General features: G+C 49.4%; 1 protein-coding gene across 2 annotated transcripts in view; it reads left to right on the top strand.

Moving 5' to 3' along the window:
* Window positions 1-17,612, top strand: part of ABHD17C (abhydrolase domain containing 17C, depalmitoylase) — a 49,466-nt gene extending 31,854 nt beyond the window's left edge. The window contains exons 2-3 of one of the 2 annotated variants that reach the window (XM_075558075.1): window positions 5,288-5,467; window positions 15,395-17,612. In XM_075558075.1, coding sequence (XP_075414190.1) covers window positions 5,288-5,467; window positions 15,395-15,449 — 235 coding nt within the window. In that variant the 3' untranslated portion in view covers window positions 15,450-17,612. Of the gene's footprint in view, window positions 1-5,287; window positions 5,468-11,571; window positions 13,506-15,394 lie in introns of those variants that run through there. The other variant, XM_075558074.1, reaches the window with a different exon arrangement.
* Window positions 17,613-24,092: the final 6,480 nt, after the last annotated feature.

The following is a 24,092-nucleotide window of genomic DNA, read 5'->3' as shown; positions in this document are numbered from 1 at the left end:
TCAACTCAGGTGAGTATGCACCACACGCTGCTCATCCATACAGAGATTACTCAGGGTCACGGCTGCCCCCTCGGTAAAAGGCGGGAGAGTGGAATGCATACCTGCGTTTTGGCAGTGCGCCCTTCTCTTAGACATGAGGCCGCCACACGTCAAGACTTGGCTCAGCGGTAGCCAACAACAAAGTGCCTAACCATTTCGGTGCCCGCTGGATCATGATGGGCCACGTGGGTCCGCCTCAGTTTTGTTGGTATTCAGTCCAGAGCTTCTGCTTCTTTCCAGGTCCTCAGGCAGCTGATCTGAGACTTTTGAGTGGGTTATCACATTTGGGATGATAGCAACTTTGCTAAAAGCACCCTTTGACTTTAATCACCTTCATATTTAAAGCAAGAGGTGGCTCAGTGTCCAGATTCCTGACGGTATGGGGCTTCCAAGTTTCCCAGTGAAACTGACTATTTTTGTGCCCCTTATCATCCTAGTGGCTGGGCAGGGCAGGCCACCAAATGGTTACTCACACAGTTTCTCAGAATACACCACACGTAGACTAGAGTGTTTAGCAAAAAAACGTGTGAAGGAAGTAGGTCAGAGGTAGACCTGAAGCTTCCTAGGGGGTGGAAAGGAGCAAGGAGCGAGAACACCTCTGGGGGTGGGGTGTGTGTGTGTGTGTGTGTGTGTGTGTGTGTGTGTGTGTGTGTGTGTCCATGGGTGTGGAATCCATCCACCAAGACCGAGGGTGCATATGGAGAGAAGAGAAAAGGGCAGATTGTGGGGGGCTAACTCATGGATAGGGACGTTCTATTCGTAGAGTAATGATTTGTTGAAAGATTTGATTAGAAAACTTAGCATGCCAAAAAATTTGTTTTGTCAGGAAGATCCTGGCAAAATGATTTGGAATCGGGAGTCACGTGAAGGTGGTCGAGTGATTCTCCAGACCTGGGAGAGGAACAGGAATGGCTTAGACTGCGGGGCATCCCAGGGAGAGGCCTGGAGAGGGCATGAGTCAGAGTGGAGCCGTGCACCGAAACCAGGTCAGGAATCAGGAACTAGGACACCTGCCCTTGGTCAACCTTGGAAATGGTGATGATGAGAAGACAAAAGGACAGGACAGGGCAGATTGCAAGTCTGAGCAGCCCAGGGACTTCCTTAAAGAGCCCCAAGCACCCTGGGGTGGGCGCAGAGCCAGCAGTGGAGAGGAGCCCGGAAGGGCTCTGGGTCAGCAGGCCCTGGGCTAGTGCGGAGACATTCGCCTTTGGGCTCGGTGCTCATTCATATACGGAACTGGACCAGCAGTCCCCGAGAGGTGGACCAGTCAGGTGTTAATGAGTGACGCTTGCACTTGGACTTTAGCTTCCTCCTCCAACTGCCGGTGTCACATACACCGCGGTCTGCAGGGTGCTGACCTTTGGGCTCCACTAGCTCCCTGACTCATTTCCCAACCCCTGCCGCAGAAGTTGTTTTTGTTGACTTCGTTTTCGTGCCCAACCCGCCCACACCTGCAGACTTCCTGATTCCACTGCCCGCCCAGCTCCTTGATACTGTGCCCGAATCGCTCCCCTTGCCACGTAGCCCATCTGTGGCTTCGCTTGCCCTCCGTACTTACTGTTCTGTAGCCTCACCTCTGTCCGTCGCCGCCGGGTTAGTGTGTTTGCGCCAAAACTTACATCCTCAGCTCTCCAGAGAGGGGAACAAAAGTAACATCCCCATCCCGAGTGGCCCCTGCACCCGAACAGCGTGGCTGTGGGGAAGAAGGAGCTCCGTGGCTGACGTCCCTGGCTGCGTCCTCTTCTCCTTCCTAAGCTGGAGCCTAGGGCTGGCGTCAGGCACAGTAGGGTGGTGAGAGGCCACAGAAAGAATCCTGGAGGGGTCCCACTGGGGGTAGAAGCAGATGGAGTGTACGCAGGTGTGGAGACAGGGAGAAGCCAGAAGGGGAAGGCACCAGGCTGCTTACTGCAAGGTTGGCGGTGTATACCATACACACCAGGTGTTACACGGAAGAAACATGAGGCGGTCTGATCCTATAAAGGTTTGCAGTCTCAGAAACCCACCCCGGGTCTCTGTGCCAGAATAACTCGGGAGTGGTCTGTTTGTTTTGAACTGTAACCACCTGAGGAAGCTGTTAAGGCATTACGTTATGCCCCCCAAAGTATGTGTTGTAAATCCTCAACCCCACACCCGTGGAAGGAGCCCTGGCACAGCAGTTCAAAACCACCAGCGGCTCCCCAGGAGAAAAACCAGGTTTTCACCCCGACTCTGAAGCTCACAGGTGCAGTCCGCCATCCACCAGCGTGAATCCTTCCTAGCCGTCACAGCGCAGATACGAGGGTGTTTGGAAAAGCTCATCGGGGAAGTTCCATCATCTTTTCGTCCGTCTTGCTCCACAGAGGTGGTTAGCTCTATGAAGCACTGCCCCCAGGTGTGCATGTGGTGGACGTGCTTGGCTGCTAACCAAAGGGTTGGAGGTTCAAGACAACCAGCCATTTGCTCACCACATTCCTGCAACCCCTTCTGCCAGCTGCCAGCTCAAATCCACGGCGACCCCACGTACCGGTCAGGGCAGAACTGTGCTCATAGGGCTTGGGGGTAAGTAGATGGCCAGACCTTTGTGCTGAGGTGCCTCTAGGTGGACTGGAACATTTAACCCTTTGTTAGCCGCAGAGAACATTAACTATTTGTGCTGCCCTTGCACACACACCCCCCCCAATTTATAAGGGCCCCCATTTTCCTGTGGAGTCAGCAGGGGTAGTTGAGTTGGATTACCAACGGGCAGTTCTCTTCACTGAAGTCTGTTTCCAGGAAGCATTGTCTATCGAGCTTCGCTGAAGTCAAGTGCCCTGGTGCCACAACGGTGAAACACTCAGCTGCTAGGGGGAAGGTGAGCGGTTCAAAGCCACCCCGAGCTTCCCAGGAAGGAGAAGCCTGATGAGCCGCGGCCATAAAGATTACAGACTGGGAAACCCTCGGGGGCAATTCCACACAATTCTCTGGGTGGCCATGCATGGAACCCCATTTGACCATACAGAATGAGAATACCATCGTAGGACTTACACCCCAAAGCGGGGTTCTTGACTCATGGCTTCAACTTGACCAGGTCAAAGTCACATCATTTGACACCCTTGTCAGCAATGCCACAGAGTAGAGGAGGCCCTCCTCCCCTCCCCCCACCCATTGTTGTCTGGCCTCTTCATCTGTGTCAGTCTCCTGGTCTCCACCAGTGTCTCTGGTTGAGTTTGCATTGCCATGTTGTCCCGGTTAGGCCAAGCACTAAAGCCCCTGTGTGTAAGGACGAAGCATGCTGTTCCCCTTTTGCGTGTCCCTTCTGCATGTCCGCTTTTCTTGTCTCTCTGTCCTCTCGTTTCTAGGAGCTCTTCATAAATTCTGGCTCTTCTCGGTTGTAATGTAGACATTGTCCAGGGCTTCTGTGTTGCTCGGCCCCTCTTCTGTGTGGGCCAGGGCAGGCACCACGAGAGTATATGCTTCCCACCAACATGCCCAAGTAGAGCGTGTCCTGCCCCTTACAACCAGGACATCACTGATGCTCACACCCCTCTGGCCAGAGCTCAGTCCTCTGGGTATATGCAGGCGGTCACGGAGGTTGGGCCACAGCCTGTCCGCATTGCTATTAACGTTTTTTTAAGAAGTTGACAACTCGTGGCAGGCAACGATGAAGTGTTTCAATGTAGAAAGATGTGATTTCTTACCAAGGTAAACATTGACTTATGCTATGGCTTAGTGATCCCAGTTCTAGTGATCCCGCAATGAAGGCAAGACCGTTCCCCGGTGGAAACCCGCGCACCACAGTTCACTAGTAGACAAGTGGAAGCAACCGAAATGCCCTCATCCCTCAAAGGGAAGCACAAAATGTGGCAAATAGGTGCCACGTAATATCATGTCGCTGCCCAGAGAAATGCAGGTCACAGGATGCTGGACGAAAGGGCAAACACCTGTGTGATCCTTTTTTGTGAAATAAGCAAACGTTTAGCAAAGACCATTAGGGTCAAGAGGGAGTGGGAAGTGGGGTAGTTTGTGTTTGGGGACATCATTGTACTGCTGGGTCAGAAGCACCACGTGGGTGACTTTCACAAACACTTATTTGCTTACAGTTGAGGCTGGACGTCCAAATTCAGGACTCTGACTTGACTTTGTGTGAGTGCTGGCGGAAGGCCCTGGTCACTTTAGCTTCGGTTCCTTACTTGGTTGGCGATCCTGTGCCAGGTGCCATCCCCTCTGTTTGGGCTTCCTCCTTGGTACCTAAGCTGCTTCATGAATCCCAAAGGCAATTGGCCATTGACTTACCCCACGTGCATCACTGACACCGTTCACGTACAAAGGCAATCCTATTCCTAAACAGGGTTCTGTTCAGGATTTCCCACACATATTCCAGGGGACACAGTTCAATCCCTAGTAAAGAGTGTTGAGTTTATGTCAATGGAAGCAGAATACAGTGGGATAACGGTGGTGGGACATGAAAAATCTAATCAACATCATTGAATTATCAACATGGAAACTGTGGGCCAGTGTTTTGGTGTGTAGATTTTCACCACAATTTAAAAATGATGGGGGTTAGAATAGAACTATGCCTTGTCGGCCGTTCCATGGCCGTGACCTACCTGTCTAAATCTGATCCCTCGGACTGTCTTCTGAGGGTCTCTGGTGGGTTTGAACTGCCAGACTTGGCCAAAGGTTGACAGTTGAAATGTGTAGCCATTTCCACAACATTATCCAAATAAGAATGAGGAGAGACTAGATTAGGGACCACTGAGGGAGTGACAATCTTGAAAGGTTTTAGAAGACGAGGCTATAAATTATAGCTGCCCCCCCCCTCCGCCCACCCCACCACCTCCAGGAAACCTTTCTCTGACCAATGTGAACAGTCACTTTGAGGGACTCTGAATTATATCATGATTTTCCAGGCATGCTTTTGTTCTCATGTGAGACGTGCATTTGTCATCGTCAAAGAAACTAGAAAGAGGGGTTAAGAGAAAATGAGGAGGCTCCTGAGTCGACACTGGGCATGGAGTTTATGGTGCACTTGTTAAAAAGCCAGAAGAAAGAGTCCATGTTCATTAATTTTAAAGCATTTTGCAGAGCACGGGATCCTAACGACTAGAGCGTGTCCTGAATAGGGCCTTAACGTTTGTGTTAGTCAGATTCACATTCATCGGAAGCTCAAGTGTGCACATTAAATGATGTGGTTTTGACTTGGTGGATTTGAGTTATGCTGGGGTATTCCCCTGTCTCGCTGCCCCCTGCCTTGCGTATTAGCTAACGGCTGCATCTCCGACTTCTCCAGGTACGGTGTAAGCCCCGAGAACATCATCCTTTACGGCCAGAGCATCGGGACCGTCCCCACAGTGGACCTGGCCTCTCGGTACGAGTGTGCGGCCGTCATTCTCCATTCCCCTCTGATGTCTGGCCTGCGGGTGGCCTTTCCCGACACCAGGAAGACATACTGCTTTGATGCTTTCCCCAGGTAAGTTCACACTCTGAAACCAAGTGCCAAGTGGCTGTTAAAGCAGCCGAATACTGTTAGAGACAAGACCTAACACTGCCATCGACTCCGTGCCGCTAGTAAATAAGGACTGAATGCAGCTGTGTACCCGGCCCTGTGCAGGGACCACGGCAGGGGAGGTGGAGGTGAACTGGATGGCTGACCCTTATCCCCTGGGCCTGGCGCATTGGTAAAGACAAGCACCCTGCTAATGCCCGAGGAGCCTTTGCCGGTACCCTAGGAGTGGTTGGCTCAGCTGGAGACGGGGTATTAGGTATTCACATAGCCTAAGGGAACTGATATCCTTCCCACCCCTCAGAATATGTTCATACATTTAGGTGGACATGCCCAACTGAATCACGAGGCATCCCCTGGAAGTTGCTGAAGGTGTGAGGAGGCAGCTTGCAGTGCTGCAGAGCCAAACACCAAGTCAGCTGCTGCCAAGTTGACTCCGTCTCACAGGACAGAGGAGAACTGGCCCAGAGGGGTTCCAAGGCTTTGGGTTGTCGGCCATATTGCCGTGTTTGAGGTGGAAACGGATCCAGCAAATTGACTTCCCACCCAACAGTCCACACGTGCATTTTTTTCAGGCTGTTGGCTTCCATCCATGAAATGTGGTCCTCCCTGTCCTGCCCTGTGTGCTAGTCCCACACTGCCTTTCCCGTCCTTGTGGACGCTGATAGGCTGCCTCATTTCCCCGCAAGATTGCTGGTGGGTTTGAACCCCTGAACTTCTGGTGAGCAGCTGAGCTCCTCACCCTGGGTTCCTTTAAACCAAATTCTCTACCATCAAGTTGATTCCGACTCATAGCGACCCTGTAGGGCAAGGTAGACCTGCCCCTGTGGGTGTTTGAGACTCACTCACGGGAGAAGAAAGCCTCCTCTTTCTCCCTCCAAGTGACTGGGGGTCCCCACGTACTGACCACGGCTGAATGTGCACAGCGCTGCGAATGGGTTCCACGAGCAGTGACATGGACACTCAGAAACGACATGTCTCCACGATCACACGTGCTTTCAGTCAGACCTTACTGGTAAGGGAGAAAGTGCCATGCTCGGCTCACCACTGTACGCGAACCTGAAAAGGAGGAGTCCACTACCGTGGAAGTAAATGTGCTACGGAGAGTCAGTGTGGGTGAGCAACCCCCCTGAAGCCCCGGATCTCCGAGAGCAGCTTACTGCACGCCACTCTGCTCACGAGCTCTTCCAGGAAAGCAGTCCGGGTTCTCTGGCCGCCCACCCTGTCTCTGGCAGCCACGAGGGAAGGCAACCCGCACCCTGGTTCCTTGAACACCTGTGCAGAAAAACCCTGCTTTGAAAGAAAGCGCCCCGAGTTGGAGATAACACTGCCTTGAGTACAAAGCACAACCTCCTCAGCCATTGCCAAATCCACTGCGACAGCAAGACTGACCAGCTCAGATTGCCATTTTAAAGTGTACAGCCCGGGGTTTTGAGGGACCCATGAATTGCTGGCGTGCTTTATGGCCTGCTTTGAAAGAGAAATGCATGCACGAGAATAGCACCGCTTGGTTGCGTGAGAGTCTGCTACCCAGGCTGCCTCATTTCACAGGAAGAAACATTCCATTAGCCCCTTTGAGAAGCCCACCGCCAGGGACTCTGCTTCCACTCGTAGTGGACACCTGTGGTGAACTTGACATCTGCGCACGGCCTGCTGGGATTCAATGAAACTCTGCTTCCTGGGAACGCAGAGCTGCGAGTCCCTAGTTGTGTGGGCAGGAATGCTAAGTAGGGCAAATATGGGGCACAAACGGGCCTTATTTGTGTTGCAGTGGGAATGAGAGGCCAGTTTGCGGAAATACAGATATTTAGCATATCTGTGGCAAGAAATGCCAGGAGTTGCCCAGGCAACACAATGAGTAAAAAAAAGTTGGGTTTTTCCCACCACCACCCTCCCCACCCCCCAACTCTTACACCGTAAAAATACCGTTATTATAACTGATTTCACATTATGAATCAATAACCTGACGGGAGCCTTAGGAGCTCTGGTGGTGTAGTGGTTACCCGTTGATCCGCTGATCACAGTGTTGGCAGTTCAAACCTACTAGCCACTTGGAGGGGAGAAAGGAGAGGTTTCCTACTTACGTAATGATTTATAGCCCCGGACACCGGACAGAGCTGTTCTACTCTGTCCTGTAGGGTCGCTACGAGTCAGAAGAAACTTGATGGCAGGCAGGTGGGTTTGGGGGCTTAGCCACTAATCTTTACCTGATCATCCACACCTTGGGCTAGATGGTTTCCATTGTTATCCCACTTCATCTTACCAACAGTCTGGAAAAAAAACATTGGTCCAAAGAGTGTACTCATTGTTAGGAAACCCGAGGCTTGGTAGGAGGATAAGTAATTGGCTAAATGAAGGTTAATGAGTCTAGACAAAGGATCCCTCGTGGCGCAGTGAGTTAAGCGGTAGGCTGCCAGCCCTCAGGTTCAGACCCTCAGGTTCAGCTGCTCCAAACCAGGAAGATGAGGCTGCCTGTGCCTTTAAACACTCCCAGTTTCAGAATCGGAACAGGGTCACTGTGAATCTTAACTGACTTGATGGCGGCGGCTTTGATTAGGGGAGTAGCGATAATAGTAAATCAGTCCACAAATGCTCTTGTTCCTATTCACTGCCGTAAGTTCGGACCATCGCCGATTTCAAACCGTGAATGCTCACACGGACTCTCATCCTTAATTGAACTTGGTAGTCATTATCTGATGGTGGCCTGGGACACATTGCCTCTGTGAGTCCACCTCTTCCAAGGAAGATACTGTCCTATCGCCCTTTAATCTTGAGAAGAAAAGAAGAGAAATTCTGACCACTGTTGGATGGCAGTCTGTTGTCCTTCGCCCTTAGGAGCAGGGCAGAGCGTTTAACTTCTGCTCCAGCTCAGGCAGCTACCGAAACCCATGCCGAGCCCACGGCCTTGCGGGCACTTCTGGCTCCGAGCAGCCCTCCCCAGGCCCCCAGACCGCGAATCTCTGCAGGAGGAGACAGCTGCTGCTTCCTCTGCAGAGCGGTGGGCGGGTTCCGAGTGCAGTAAACGTTGTTGGGATTGTTAGGCACCACTGAGGCTGTTCCAGCTGGTGTGAGCCTGTGCACAGAGTAGGACTGCTTGTCATGTTCGAGACCATCAGTCTTGACAGGGACAGACAGCCTTACCTTTCTCCTGACCACAGACCTTGAGGGTAGTAGCTCACCCCTAACCCGCAGTGCCACCAGGAGGTGACCGCCAGCTCCAGACTCGCTGCCCCTGAGTTAATGCTGACTGACTGTAACTGTTCCCAGGAGTAGAAAGCCCAGTCTTTTTTCCTTGGAAGCTGCTGGTGGTTTTGAACTGTCCACCATGTGGCTCGCTGCCCAATGCATAACCACTGTGCCACCAGGGCTCCTATACCAGGAAGTAAAAGCTTTCCTAAATTGGGCAGTGTTCTGGGCAGTCCCAAGCCCGTTGTAAGCAAGTTGATGTAGAGCCTGCTAGGACTCACGGCTCCTCCATGTGTGTCAGAGTGGAACCGTTTCCTGGGCTTCCCTGGCTCCTCCCAGAGGGAGATGCCGGGCCTTTCTCCTGAGCTACATCTGGATGGAGCCAAACCTCCAACCTTGAGGTTAATAGCCAAGCACATTGCCATTTGCACCACCCAAGGGTGTCGTGGTTACACCTTGGGCTGTGATCTGCAAGGTCAGCAGTTCGAAACCACCAGCCGCTCCACAGGAATAAAACTATCCCATAAAGAATGATAGCCTTGGAAACGCACAGGGGCAGTTCTGCCCTGTTCTGCAGGCTCACTGTGAGTCGGAGTTGAGTTTGAAGGAACACTAGGTCCATTACAATCATTGGAATGGATTGCGTGGAATTGGACCCACCGAGCTCTCAGGAGAAGAAATCGCTTCGCAGGGAAGTACAGGGGAAAGGAGGTTTCCACACGCCACCCCGACCTGCAGACAGGAACACCGCCTGCACAGCTCTGATTGGTTTTTGCACGTGGCATGGCTCGGGACACTTTGCGTTCTTCCTGGGCTGTCTTAAAAGTACCACGAGGCCTTGAAGGAGCGACTGCCCCTTGAGTTGGAACTAAAGCCCAGCGGACAGCTTGCCGACCTTTGGAATGTGTGCTTCCTGCCAGGGCACTTTATTGTCTCCCCAAGGCAGGCCTGCTCCTTTAATAGTCTCCCAGCCTCAGGGCTGACAGGCAGATGGCAATTCCTTCCAGGTACCACTGAGGGTTGAGCGAGATGTTGCCTGTGACGTGCTTCTTGAAAAGGACCTGGCTCTGGTCAATGTAACAATGCTAGTCATCTTAACAGGGACACCTGATGGCACGGGGGGTAGCGCGGTCAGTTGCTCAGCAAAGGGCTGGAGATTCCAGCTCACCAGCCTCTGCACAGCAGAACGATGCTGCAGCTGCCGGCTCCCGTCGAGATGCACAGCCTCCTCGCACGCCCTGCGGGTCAGAATCGATGCCATGGTTACTGGTTTGGCTTGGACATCACTTTTAACAGAAATCCCCGGTGGCACCTGAACCCATCCAAAGACTCCTGGGAAGAAAACCAAGCCCACTGCTGCCCCGAGTCAATCCCTCTCTCTGGCAGAGCCGAGCAGCTCCCCCACCCCCAAGGTTTCCGAGGCTATACATCTGTACAGGAGCAGAAAGCCTCCTCTCTCTCCCAAGGCTCCGGCTGGTGAGTTTGAACTGCCAGCCTTGCGGCAAGCAACCTAGTGAATAACCAGTTATGCACGGAGGCTCTGCTTTCTCCAGGTCACAGTCTCAAAACCACGATGGAGCCCCGTGACTGCCTGCCCGGGGTGGCCAGGAGGCAGAATGCACTGGGCCGCAGCCTGTGACAGCGCTGCTTTTTACAAACCAAGACTCCACCGACAGTACAAGCGAGCGCCGCTCTGTACAGTAGACAGGCACTCCACACGGAAAGACAAGTAAACTCTTAGGGATGACACTGGCCGGGGTCCTGCTGGCGGGGGGTCTTCCTCTGAGCTGTCGACGTGCTGAGTGGCTGCTGACCGAGGAGAAGCCCCCTGACATGGTCCAGCCCAGCAATGCCAGCAGCTTTCCCAGGTCTTGTTCAGAAGGTGCGCTCAGAGCCCGCAGCTCATTGTTTTGGAGATCCTCACAGAGTCCTCGCTTGAGAGGAGATTTGACTTTTGTAAACAGGTTATTTGTGGTTAGATCTAGGGGTTGTGTTAACATTTCCAGCCAAGCAGTACACGGTTTGATCAAAAATGAAGCATCTGCGTTGGTAGGACAGAGGCTTATGAGGGTCTTGCTAGTTGGCTCCGAACAAAGCTAGCTCTGGGGAAAATAAAATCTGAAACACTCTTGAGAGCAGTGGGTTAGGGATATGACATCCTAAAGAGACATTATCCTGACAGATAACTTCTGTCCCATAAGTATGCGTACACCAACCCTATCTGTCCCTGGCATGCCAGTCTGATGGCTGTTTGGGACTCCAGTTTTAATCCACTGCTTGGGCAGCAACACAGTGGCTCCATGCAAGCTGAGATCCCGGATTGGATCCTGCATCAGAAAGGGGGTGCAAGAGGAAAACTGGGGAACGGTGAATCCAGCCCAGGCATCAGTTAATGGTGGCAGCCCAAGGTGCTTTCTTAGCTGTGAGAAGCCCGCCACCGTGGCATTAAGGCCTCAGTCTCCTGGGGAACAGTGACAGCACTGTTGTCAACGCCACTTTTCCGTAAACGCAGAGGTATCCCCAGATTAACCAGGCTATTTTCAATGACCGAAAAATGGCCACAAACACAGCCAGTGGCCATGGAGTCAATCCTGACGTAGCCTGTGACTCTGTGGGGGTCTTCAGTGACCGGTTGTTTGGGAAGTAGATCCCTGAGCTCTCTCTTGGAAGGGGATCGCCAGATCTTTGTTCCCATGCGCCTCTGGTACCTTCGGGCCACCAGCCCTGCCTTTCAGCTAGCTCGGCTCGCTCCCCGTTGGCACCACTAGGGACCCCAAAGGACAGCGCGTATGTCCTTGCTGTAACGTCACCTAGCTGGCACGCTGAGTGTGAGCTGGAGCTGAACTAAAAGTCCCCTTTCTGCCCCTCCTATTTCTGTTTTGCAGCATTGACAAGATTTCTAAAGTCACCTCCCCCGTGTTGGTCATTCACGGCACCGAGGACGAGGTCATCGATTTCTCCCACGGCCTGGCCATGTACGAGCGCTGCCCCCGAGCTGTGGAGCCCCTCTGGGTGGAAGGGGCCGGGCACAATGACATAGAGCTTTATGCACAATACCTAGAGAGGCTAAAACAGTTCATATCGCACGAGCTTCCGAATTCTTGAAGAAGACACCTCGGTCTTACCTCATCTACTGTGAACAGAAGGGTCCTCTGTTTTGCACACGCTGTCACTGGATCGCTGAGAAGCGGCCTGATCACCATGAAGAAGTGCCCAACCTTCAGGGTGTCCTCATCAATGAGCTGAGGGGCCCGCAGCCTTTTTTATCTCGAGGTGGTTTTTACTCATTCTCACACCATGTGCAACCGAACTGGTGCGACCTCCCACTTCCCGACCTGGCAGGGATCGGGTGGGGTGGGGTGGAGCTGAATGTGGGGGCAGCTGTGTCCCCATCTCCGCTCTCCTCCCTGCCCCAGCATTTAGGGTTCATTCAGGTGGGACTCGGCCCTCTCCACCAGTGTTCTCAGTATTTGAGAAGCAGCTCTCTTTCTCTCCCCGCCCCCTGCCCCCCCTCTTCCCCTCCCTCCCCTCCCTCCTTCTCCTCTCAGCCACTGGATTTCCTGGGTGCGATTGTCTGTAAGCTGTGATGATGTAACTGGAAACGCCCATGCTAGCCGAGGACCCTCCCTCGGTTCATGGTCATTGACATGCTGTTCCTCCCTCAAGCAGCTCCCACTGTGAAGGGTCACTCACCGGAGCGCTTCACGGACAGCTTCCACACCTGTGACCGTCTAGAAAAAACTGGAATATTCCTACACAAATCGAAAATGGTGTGTGTGTATGCGTGCGTGCGTGTGTGTGCGTGCGCGTGTGTGTGGTTTTTAGGGGGCTTTTTGGTTCATTTTTTAGGTGTAAATTTACTACTAGCCAACAGAGTTTTAATATTTCGATTGGTGAATCTAACAAGCGCCTCACACTCTATCCTTCTGAAAAGTCTTCCTTGTGGGCTTTTTCCCTATTTTTTTTAAGGTACTGTACATATTTGCAATGACATTGTACATCGATTCTTAACATGTGGTTTTCTTTCTGTCAGGCTACAACAATGAACTGCAGACTCCTCGTTTGTAATGTAAATGATTGAATACATTTTGTTAATATGTTTTTATTCCTATGTTTTGCTATTAAAATTTTTATAACATTTCCAAGATACACACACACACACACACACACACACAAATTCCAAGTTTCTTCTTTGAAAAAATTTTTTCTGTAATTAAAATTTTACTAATCCTGTCTTGGTTAGGGGATATTTGATTTTTTTTTGACACTGGAGTTCCATCGAGCAAGCATCAGAACTGCAAGATGCTTAAAATTGCTACACTACTTGTATCGGTTAAGGGTTGGGGTTTGGTGGGTGGGGGTGGGGGTCCTTTGATTCTACAAGATGTCCCTGGGCTATGAATGAGCCCCATTCCTAAAATCTGCCTTTGAATTTAATTTTTACATAAGCCCAAACAGTGAAAAGTCTGTCTCTGTACACTGGTGTTCCTTTCTATGCATTAAAGAAACACTTCCCAATAAACTGAGGCATCTTTACCCCAGTAAGAGTTGCCATAGTAACAGTGCTTGGAGGCCCATCCAAAAAATAAGGCCCTTCGTTACGACAAAGCATTGTATGTGCCAGAAGATGTCCCTGGACTCCTAACTGCAGATATCAGACATTCGCAACACGGGGACTCCCCAGGATTTTGAATTCTTTTACAATTTAAAAGCCTTAAATGTCCTGTACGCCTCAGATTGTTGTACACCTTGGTTTCAGTTGGTCGCCAGTTTGTGTGCTCTTGCCTGGATGCAGCACAGTGGTCGGTGATGGAATAAAGGAGACATGAATCAATGCGCGGACTTCAGCAGCTTTTTTTTCTTTGCCCTCCCCCCCATCAAAGAGAACCCTGAAAAGGGAAATAGCATTTTGTCTAGGTTTAAGGGGAAACCCTGCATGTGGCCTGTGAGATGCGCGTCTTTCTCAAGGTGGTACGCTTTTTAGTCTGTACGAAGCCCCAGGTTGCTTCCAGCAGAAACAGCAGCAAAGTGCAGAGCATACCCAGATACCATCCTGGCCACAAACCAAGACAGCATGTTCCAGTGTGGAGGGGGGGCAATACTTGTTTCTTGGGGAGGAAAACATTATCAACTAAACATTTGATCAACAGCCCCCTTTTCAGTGCCCCCCTGGTAATGAAAAACTTGGGTCCTGGAGCCACTGCCCTCGGTCATTCTTGTGCCCCCAGGGGGCGGTCTCCCCAGCTTTGGGTAGCACTGAACTAAAGTACTAGGTGCTCCATAAAGCCTTCTCAGTCTTGGCCACCTGGCCAGCAAAGGACCACTGAGGGATGCTGACTGCCATCTAAGAAGCCCTGATGGAGCAGTGGCTGTTGACTGGAAGGTTGACAGTTCAACCCCGCCTAGCAGTGCAGTGCGAAAGAAGTTCCTGGAGATCTCCCAGGAAGATTACAGTCTTGGAAACTACAAGGCGACTTGAAAATGTTTGTGGGAAAATGAAAATTTCCACAAACTGACACTCTCTCCGAATAGTTTTACTCTGTACTTGGGGTCACTATGAGTCAAAAATGACTCGGCATCCAACAATATTTTTCAACTTGAGCAAGCTTTCCTGATCAGGTGGTGGCGGGAAAAAGGGATGAGTAATGCACACGTGGTTGTGCGGGCTTCTGAACTTGTCTTCAGCGGGGAGCCTACACGGGCTGGGGGCTGGCTTGCCTCCAGAGAGGGCAGGGAAGCTCAATGGTTCTCAACCTTCCTAATGCCTTGACCCTTTAATACAGTTCCAGAGGTTGTGGTGACCACCCCTCCCAACCATAAAATTATTTTTGTTGCTACTTCATAACTGTCATTTTGCTACTGTTATGAATTGGGTGACCCCTGTGAAGGTTGTGCAACCCCCAAAGGGGTCATGACCCACAGGTTGAGAACCACTGCTCTAAAGGGACTATTGCCAAATCTAGATCCCCAAAGGAAGAAACCACTTTGGTGGCTTACATATCTCATACTCAAACAAAAAAAAAGTCAGTTGAGCAATGGCTTAGATTTAATAAGAGATTAGAGACATGATTAGGAACAAAATGAATATAAGAAAAATCTGTCAAATGTATTGGACACGAGACCATGCATCACATGTTAAGAGGTAGATGGATATTTCATCCCATTACCTTGCTGTAGAGTTATTTCCTACCCAAAATTCTACCCAAATTCACTGCCATCGTGTCAATGCCAACCCGTAGCAACCCTATAGGACAGGGCAGAACTGCCCCTGTGAGTTCCCAAGACTAATAGACTATGGCAGCAGACAGCCTCGTCTTTCTCCTGAAGAGCAGCTGGTGGTTTCTAACTGCTGACCTCCAGTTAGCAGCCCACTGTATAACTATTATGCCACCAGGACTCCCGTTCTACCCAAGTGGACCCTATGCATGGTTCCCAAGACTAAATCTTGACAGGGGCAGACAGCCTCATCCTCCCCAGGAACAAAGGGTGAGTTTGAACAGCTGGGCTTTTGATGAGCAGGTCAACATTTACCCAACAACGACACCAGGGCTCCCTAAGCACACCTAACGAGTCCAAAAAGAATCGTCGGTTCCGTTCTGTGGAAGATTGGGAATTTGGAACAAGTCTCCCAGTGAAGAGAAATACCACTATTCAGTGTCAGGGGGAACATCTTTTTAAGCAGATACATGAATTCAAAATCCTTTTCAGCAGGTACATGAGAAGAAAATCGGGAATATGCAGCCCCAAACCAGAGAAAGAATGAGAACTCCGCGGGGAGGGGAACCCGGAAGCTGACCCGAAGGGGATTTGCGGAAGCAGGTTCACCTAAGCATCGGGTTTCAGGCACGTAAGCAACACCGAGCGCCTCCTTCGCAGCTTGGGAGCCTCCTGAGAAGCTGATCTCTTTTAAGGTGAAAATAATCACATGATCATTTCAGCGTAATTGAAGGAAATCCAGTGATTCATTCACAATTTCAAAAACAACATTCTTAAAAAGTCTAGGAACAGAAGGAAATGTCTTTAACCTGAGAAAACTATCAGAGAGGATGAGCAAGCGCTGTACCTAGAGGGAAACATGGTTCCGTCTAAGTTCGGGCATTAACACGCATCCACTGTCCGCTTTGGTTCAAAAGGACATAAAAGACCCCGAGGAAGCCAGGAGGGTAAAAGGAAAAGAAAAGGGATTGTGATTGGTTGCAGAAGTCATTAAGCTGATTCAAAATACTCAAATGCACACTTAACTTATGATTGCAAATGATAGCTTAATATTTTATAGGAAATGAATAACCCCCTCATTGTCTTTTCACCTTAAGCCAAAACAATAACAACCAACCAACCAAAAAACAAACCCCAAATCAGAGCCCCTGTAGAATGGGGTAGAACTGTCTCTGTGGGTTTCCAAACCTTGCGGTTCACAGGCGCACACTGTGCCACCAGGTCTTAAAAGCACACAGGACTCAGCTCGATGAGTAAAGCAGGTCTGCCCTGAGCATTGTGCTCTTCCAGGAACATGCTGTGTAGGAGCGATGGACAGCGGCAATGAGAAAGACCAGCTAGAACCTCAGGTCACAGTCAGCTTGCGTTCGCAGGGGGAGAACGGCTCAGAAAAGGTTTCTCCTTAGATGGCTCGGAACTACCATATAGTTACTCTTTTAGTACCCTGAGTTATTTAAAGTTTTGCCCTGTCACCAACCCCCACTGTTCGTGTAAATAGTGTCTAGTCACTTAAGAGTTTAATTTGTCTAAGTCAACAATTCATGTATTGTGGTTCACAGCTGGCCTGTATTCGTATAATTTCAACTAATGACACTATCAGTGTATATTGGGTATGCATTAGGCTGCTAACCACACGGTCAGACGTTCAGAAACCACCAAGCCAACTCCGAAGGGGAAGGATGCGGCTTTCTACCCCTGTGACGATTTGAAGGCTGGGAGATCCCCAGGGCAGTTCTACCCTGCCTGATAGGGTCACTTGGAGTCAGCATTGGCATTGACTTGGGGGCAGTGGAAGTGATGCCCCAGGTGAATGATTGATAATGTTCTCTAGCATTAAACGACAAGGATGCCCCTAAGGTGAACCAGAGACAGATATAAGCCATAGACGAATGAATGGATTTGGGGCTTGCTCTTAGCATCTAGTCCCAATCTAAGTGATTAGTGCTTATGACATGGCTCGACTTCACGAAGAGATCACTGAAGATATGGGTGCTACAGCAAAGTGTGGTGAAGAAACTAGATGGTGCCCGGCTACCAGAAAAACTAGCATCTCTTAAAGGCTTGTTTTAAACAAGCAGCCATCCCAGGGTGGTGTCACCTGAGTCCACATGGAAGAAGCACACCAGCCTCTGGATGCAAGGGTTGTAAATAATATAGTAGTTCAAATCCGAATGAGGGAATGGGATCCGAGGTTGAATGGTGAATATCTGGTTCGCAGCAGGCCACGGGTGACAGTGGAAGCCCCAACCCCACTTGCAGGGTCCACACGTGGATTAACCTCCAGTGAATCACCTTTGAGCACAGCTGAGGACTAGGAATAGCCCTGTTATCAGAGAGAGCATTGTAAAGTCGACTATGGCAGACGTAGTGAGGTTAGAATGCCATACCTTATTATGTCATTGCCCTTTTTAAGGCTCTTCGAGGTTTGCTTTTGTTTCTAAAGGGGGATGTGGATTAAGCCCTTGGTGAATCCCTCTGACCACGAGCCAGGCATGTGAGTACATCAGAGGGTGGGTTATTATAGAGGCAGTTTGGTTAAAATTTAACACCCTACCATTTGGTTTCCATTATGAGCCATTTAGATTTGGTTTAGTTTTTAGTATTTTCTCCTTTTCAGTTGAAGGTGTTGTCTGTTTTACTTTGCTATTCTTGTTAGTTCTTTTTAGTTTGTTTAAAAAATAAATGAAATCCAAGATAGTTAAATCTCTAAAGACGGTAACTAGATTAATGGTTCGTTCCTTGGGGGTATGGCAGGGGAGGTTGGGGGGAAGTGGGGAGCTAATAAGGATGAGGACAAAAATGAAGAACATGTTCTAAAACCGACTGTGGTGATGATTGTACAACTCTCCTTGGTGTGACTGAACTATCAAATTGTGTGAGATGTGAATTGTATGCCAATCAAACTGCTGGGGCAAAAAACATATGAAAAGCGTTTCAGATACATGAAGACATCTTAAACATAAACCCCAAACCAAACTCACTGCCAGTTGATTCCAACACAGTTACCCTGTAGGATTTCGAGGCTAAATCTTTATAGGAGCAGAGAATCTCATCTTTTCCCCGCAGAGCAGGTGGGCTTAAACCGCAGACCTTGTGGCCAGCCCAGCGCTTCCCACGGGACACCCCCAGTGCTCATGATATTTAACACAAGAACATGATAGTAGTCATGTTTTGGAAAGTCAAAAAGTAGCCCGTGTTTGTTATTTCAAACCACTGTATCATGTACCTCAAACTTTTTACGTCATGTGCTTTGGAGGCATGGGTTCATAACCGGGAGTGGAGGTTGTAGGAGCGCGGGGTAGTTGGCCCAGGGATTGTCTGTAAAACACCTAGGAATGGTCAGACATACTCTGGACAGGACACATGGTGAAGAAAGTCCTAGAGCTTTATTGAAAGACCTTTGAAAAGACATTACTGCGAGGGAAACCATGTTGATGCTTCCAACCTGGATGTGTCATGTTAATATGATTCCCGTCAAGACCCCAGGAGGTTTCAGTGTCTTGTTGTTTCATGGGACTCTCAGCCTAAATGACAGCTCACAGGTTTGGGTTTGGGGGTGCAGGGCAAACATCTCACCCAAAGCACAGAATTGAGTGGAGAGGTGCACTTTGTTGAAAGGTAGTCCAGTTTTAAATTTAAAATGTTGCTGATTCATAGTGAACCCATGTGACACAGTTGAAATGCCTCAATATGGTTTCCTAGGCTGTGGCACTGTGGTTGCTAATCCCAAGGTTGGTGGTTCTAACCCACCAGCTGTAATTCGTGAGGCTGGCTGCTCCTTTGAATTACAGTTTCAGGAATCCTATGTAGATCCTCGAGGAGATGGAGTCAACTCTAAAGCAATGGGTTTGGTTTGGGAATCTTTATGGGAGAAGCTCTTTCTCCCATGGAGAAACTGCCAACCTTTCAGTTAGCAACCAGACAATTAACTGTTTGCATCACCAGAACAACTCCTTCAGATTCTAGAGTGTATACATCCTTGCTTGACGTGACTCTAGGTCCCAGGCCCCTCCCAAGAGCTGGCCCAGCATTGTGCATTACCTGGACATAGCCATCATTACTGCTGGAAGCTTCAAAATATGTCTTTCTAAACTTAATTCACTAAAGGTGTGAAAGATTCATCGCGAAAAATATCTTTAAGGATTAAAAATTTGAGTCTAGGGATAAACTCAGTGGAAAATATGCATCATGCATATCACAAGTACTGTAAAATGATGGCTACTTAGAGCAACCCAGAACATGAAGAGGCTGTCATAACAGTTGAATGCCCATGATAATAAGATCAAGTCAGATTTAAGTAATAAAATGTCACCTTAAATTATAAAGTTGGCGTCGATCTTTAAAGTATGAGGCGGGGGCTTCAAAAGGTTCATGTAAGAATTCCATGCTCATGGTGGAGGAGGTGGGGAAAGGAAAATAAAAGGATGAATACAAGGAAGAAAAGGGTAGTGGGGGCATGGGGCACTAACCTACCCAAGGGGAGGGTATTGTTTATATCTCCACAGGGAAAGTGGGACCAGACTTCAACCCAGTGCCGCAAGGTGTGAATGCAACATTCCGGCGTGGAGTAGGGAACCAGTGGAGAGGTCTGGGAGGCTGGCCCCAGCACCATAAATTAAGTGGATTCCTGCCCCTCCCCCGAAAAGAATTTGTTTCAAAGGAAGACATTGATTCTGCAGCTCCGGGAGATGGACATATCTGATCAGAGCACACGGGAGCAGATGAAGGGGCAGGAGGAGAGAGTGGAACACAGCCTGGCCCCCCAGGCCATGAGGATGATGTTCCTGAGTACAGCAGCCAGTCCACAGAGAGAACAACATGGCTGGCCCTACTATGAGACATGATGCCCCTCAGTGACTAAGGGCGATACAGGGGACAGCACCGGAGACACAGTGTGGGAATTGCACCTGACCTGATTCCACCACACCGAGGCAAATCACTGGGGGAGTGCAGCGGAACAGCAAGGGAATGGAGTGGCAAGGTCCCCAGGGAATGCTGAAAGTGGACTTTGGGGCCAAGGCGTGGTGCCCCAACAGACTGGACTGGAAAACGCTCCTAAGGGCCAGCAAACGATCCTTGAACGAACTACAAGCTTTTCTTTTGTGAAGTGTTTTGTTTTGTTCTTGTCGGTGGTTTGTTTTTATTGTTTTGTTGTCTGGTTGTATACTGTTGCTTTGTTTTCCTCTGTCTTGTTTTCGTGCATGTTAGTGTCTCCACAGGTCTGTCTGAATAGGACAGGCTGGATGAACTATCTGGAGGAAAAACAACGGGACCGACAGTTCCAGGGAGACTTTGGGTGGGGGAGGTAGGGGGGTAAGGAAGTGGTGTTAACAAACACAGGGAGAAGGGAACAACATGGGACCCAAAATGGTAGAGAGGGGGGAGTGGCAGGCCTGGTGGGGAATGATCAAGGGTAAGGTTGCTTAGAGAAGAGGTATACTCTAGTCCAGGTGGTGACGAAGCATGGTAGTGGGGCAGGAGGAAAGTCAAGGGAGATGGAGGAAAGAGCTAGGAGTCAAAGGGCATTCATGGAAGTCTAGACAAAGACATGTACATGCAAACATATATAGTAGGATGGGGAAATAGATCTATGTGTCTATATTTATAGGTTTAGTATTACGGTGGCGGAAGGACCTTGGGCCTCTACTCAAACACTCCCTCAATGCACGAATACTTTCTTTTATTAAATTGGAACTCTATGATGCTCACTCTCCCGACACAACGGCTGAAGCCAAAGCGGGTGAACAAGTAAATGAGGTGAAGAAAGCTGATGGTGCCCGGCTATCAAAAGAGATAGTGACTGGGGTCTTAAAGGCTTGAAGATAAACAAGCGGCCATCTAGCTGAAAAGCAACAAAGCCCACATGGAAGAACACACCAACCTGTGTGATCGCGTGGTCCCTAAGGGATCAGTTATCAGGCATCAAAGAACAAAAAATCATATCATTGGCTGCACACCTCCATGATAAGATCACTGAAGACAAACGGGTGCATAAGCAAATGTGGCGAAGAAAGCTGATGGTGCGGCTATCGAAAGAGATAGTGTCTGGGGTCTTAAAGACTTGAAGGTGAACAAGCGGCCATCTAGCTCAGAAGCAATAAAGCCCACGTGGAAGAAGCACACCAGCCGGTGCGATCACGAGGTGCCAAAGGGACCAGGTATAAGGCATCATGCAAAAAAAAAAGAATATATATGTGTGTGTGTATATATATATATATATATATATATATATATATATATATATATATATATATATATATATATATATATATATATATATATATATATATATATATATAGTGAATGAAGGGGGAAGTGCAGAGTGGAGACCCAAGGCCCATTTGTCGACCACTGGAGATCCCCTCATAGAGGGGTTTAGGAGAGGAGACGGGTCAGTCAGGGTGCGATGTAGTACCGATGAAGAACACAGCTTTCCCCCAGATCCTGGATGCTTCCTCCCCCCAACTACCATGATCCGAATTCTACCTTGCAGGATTGGATAAGGCAGAGATTGTACACTGGTGCATATGGGAGCTGGAGGCAGAGGGAATCCAGGGTGGATGATACCTTCAGGACCAGGGGTGTGAGGCTGGGAGAGTGGAGGGTGATTGTGTTGGAAAGGGGGAACTGATTAAAAGGATCCACATGTGACCTCCTCCCTGGGAGATGGACGGCAGAGAAGGATGGAAGGGAGACTCCGGATAGGGCAAGATATGACAAAACAACAATCTGTGGATTGTCAAGGGCTTATGAGGGAGGGGAGAGTGGGGAGGGAGGGGGAAAAAAAGAGGACCTGATGCTTAAGTGGAGAGCAAATGCTTTGAGAGTGATTAGGGCAAAGAATGTACAGATGTGCTTTATACAATTGATGTATGTATATGTGTGGATTGAGATAAGAGTTGTATGAGCCCCTAATAAAATGTAAAAAAAAAAGAAATGAAATGATTAGGGCAAAGAATGTACAGATATGCTTTATACAATTGATGTATGTATATGCATGGATTGTAATAAGAGTTGTATGAGTCCCTAATAAAATGTTAAAAAAAAAAAAAAGAATTCCATGCTCTTCCAATTCCGTTTTTTCCATGAGCTTTTGGAAGGCCCTGTGGAATGCCAAGGAGCCGGTGGTGCTCTTGGTGAGCATTGTGATCGATCAGCGAGGGCGATGGTTCAAACCCAGCTGCTCCATGGGAAAGCGCTGACACTATCTGCCGTCTGGAATCCCTGAATAGGATCCGTGAGTCAGAATCGCCGTGACGACGCAGCGTGCTCTCGTGCAATGTCCATGGGTGGTGCACCCTCTCATTGCATACCGCTGATAGGATTGCAAATTGGTACAAGGTTTCCAAAGTATCATTTGAATCGAAAGCCTGAAACATGCCCCTTCTTTAAATCAAGCAATGGGCCTCTTGGAACTTCGCTCTAGGGAATGATGGAGGACATGAGCGACTTCTCTAGAGGATAAGCACTCTGTGTAACAGTGAACACCTGCCAACAGTCGCAGCCTCCAGCAACGGCCGTGGCTGTGTCTACACTGCATGACCACAGCCATCGTAACTGATGCTAGAGCACGGTAGTTGTCGTTGTGAGGTGCCGTCCAGTGGCTCTGACTCATAGCGACCTGCTGCACGACAGAAGGAGACACTGCCCAGCCCGCTCCATCCTCACAATGGCTCTTCCATTCGGGCCTACGGTGGCAGACACTGTTTCGTCAGTCCACTCAGTCAAGGGTCTTCCTCTTTTCCACGGCCTCGCTACTCCACCTAGCTTGGCGTCCTTAGTGAGGGGAAACGACTTTTGAGATGCGTTGTTAAGGGAAAAAGCTGGTTGTGAAATAGCTGATGTGGGATGCTTCCCCTCCCACGCCCACCCGCGGACACACACCGGAATGGACAAACAGCTGGATGCGCGTCCAAAGGTTCCCAGTGCGCGCGTCTCGGGTGGTGAGGCTTAACCGCATCTCGAACACAAAAACTGCATGAAAGATGTGCTGAGAGACGCGGCTTGTACTCGGGGATCTGCTGTGTTACGATCTATGTTGAAGTGTGCCAGTGGCTGTGATAATAGCTATCCACCCATAAGGAAATCCAGTTCTGCAAGTGCTCTTCAAACCTAGGCACCAACAACGAGGGCCGGTGACGAAGAAACTGGAGAATTCTACTAACTTCTCCGGCCTGAAACCGATGAAGCATGCAACTGAGATGTATTACTAATTATGGGCATTGGAATACAAAAGCTGGAAACAGAGGAGGAAAAGTAATCAAACCAGATGGCCTTGGTGATAGAAACTAGGCTGTAGATCACATGATAGAATTTTTAAGACCTAATAAAGCGATTAAGAAAAAAAAGAATTTTTAAGACCAATGACCTCCTCGTTGTAGACGCCTTCATTGAACCACAGGCCTGGTGACTGCACACCGGGACCTACCAGGGGGAAACACAGGGATCTATCACACTACATCTGTCAGAGGAGATAGCCGCCCTGGTGGCATAGTGGGTGATGAGGTGAGCTGCTGACAGCAAGGTAGCAGTTTCAAACCAGCAGCCGCTGTGTGGGCGAAAGATAAGGTGTTTTTATCCCTTAAAAAGTTAGTCTTACGGCATCCCTCACTGTCCCATAGTGCCACAAGGGACAATGCTGGAGACAGTGTGGGAATCGCACCTGATCTGAGCCCACCACACTGAGGTGAAACACTAAGGGTGTGCAACAGAACAGCAAGGGGAGCAGAGCAATGAAGTCCCCAGGGTATACCAAAAATAGACTGTGGGGGCAGGGCATGGCACTCCATCAGGCTCCACTGGAAAACACTCCTAAAGGTCAACAAACAGACCTTGAACTAACTACAGGTTTTTCTTTCTCTTTTTTTTTGTCGTTGGTTTTTTGCTGTTGTGTTTTCTTTCGTTGCCTTGTTTTACTCTGTTTTAAATTTTGTTCTTATTATTTGCTCTATAGGTCTATCTAGACAAGATAGGCGGGATAAACAATCTGGAGGAGAAAACAACAGGAGTGATGGTTCCAGGGGGACATGGGAGAGGGGGAAGGGGGGGAGGAAGTGGGTGTTAACAAACCCAGGGACAAGGAAACAACAAGTGATCCAAAATCAATGACAAGGAGGATATAGTAGGCCTGGTAGGGCTTGATCAAGGGCAATGTAACCAAGAGGAATCACTGAAACCCAAATGAAGGCCA

The sequence above is a fragment of the Tenrec ecaudatus genome, chromosome 9 (genome assembly GCF_050624435.1).
Source record: "Tenrec ecaudatus isolate mTenEca1 chromosome 9, mTenEca1.hap1, whole genome shotgun sequence".
Classification (NCBI taxonomy): domain Eukaryota; kingdom Metazoa; phylum Chordata; class Mammalia; order Afrosoricida; family Tenrecidae; genus Tenrec; species Tenrec ecaudatus.
This window is presented reverse-complemented; position numbering and strand designations above follow the sequence as displayed.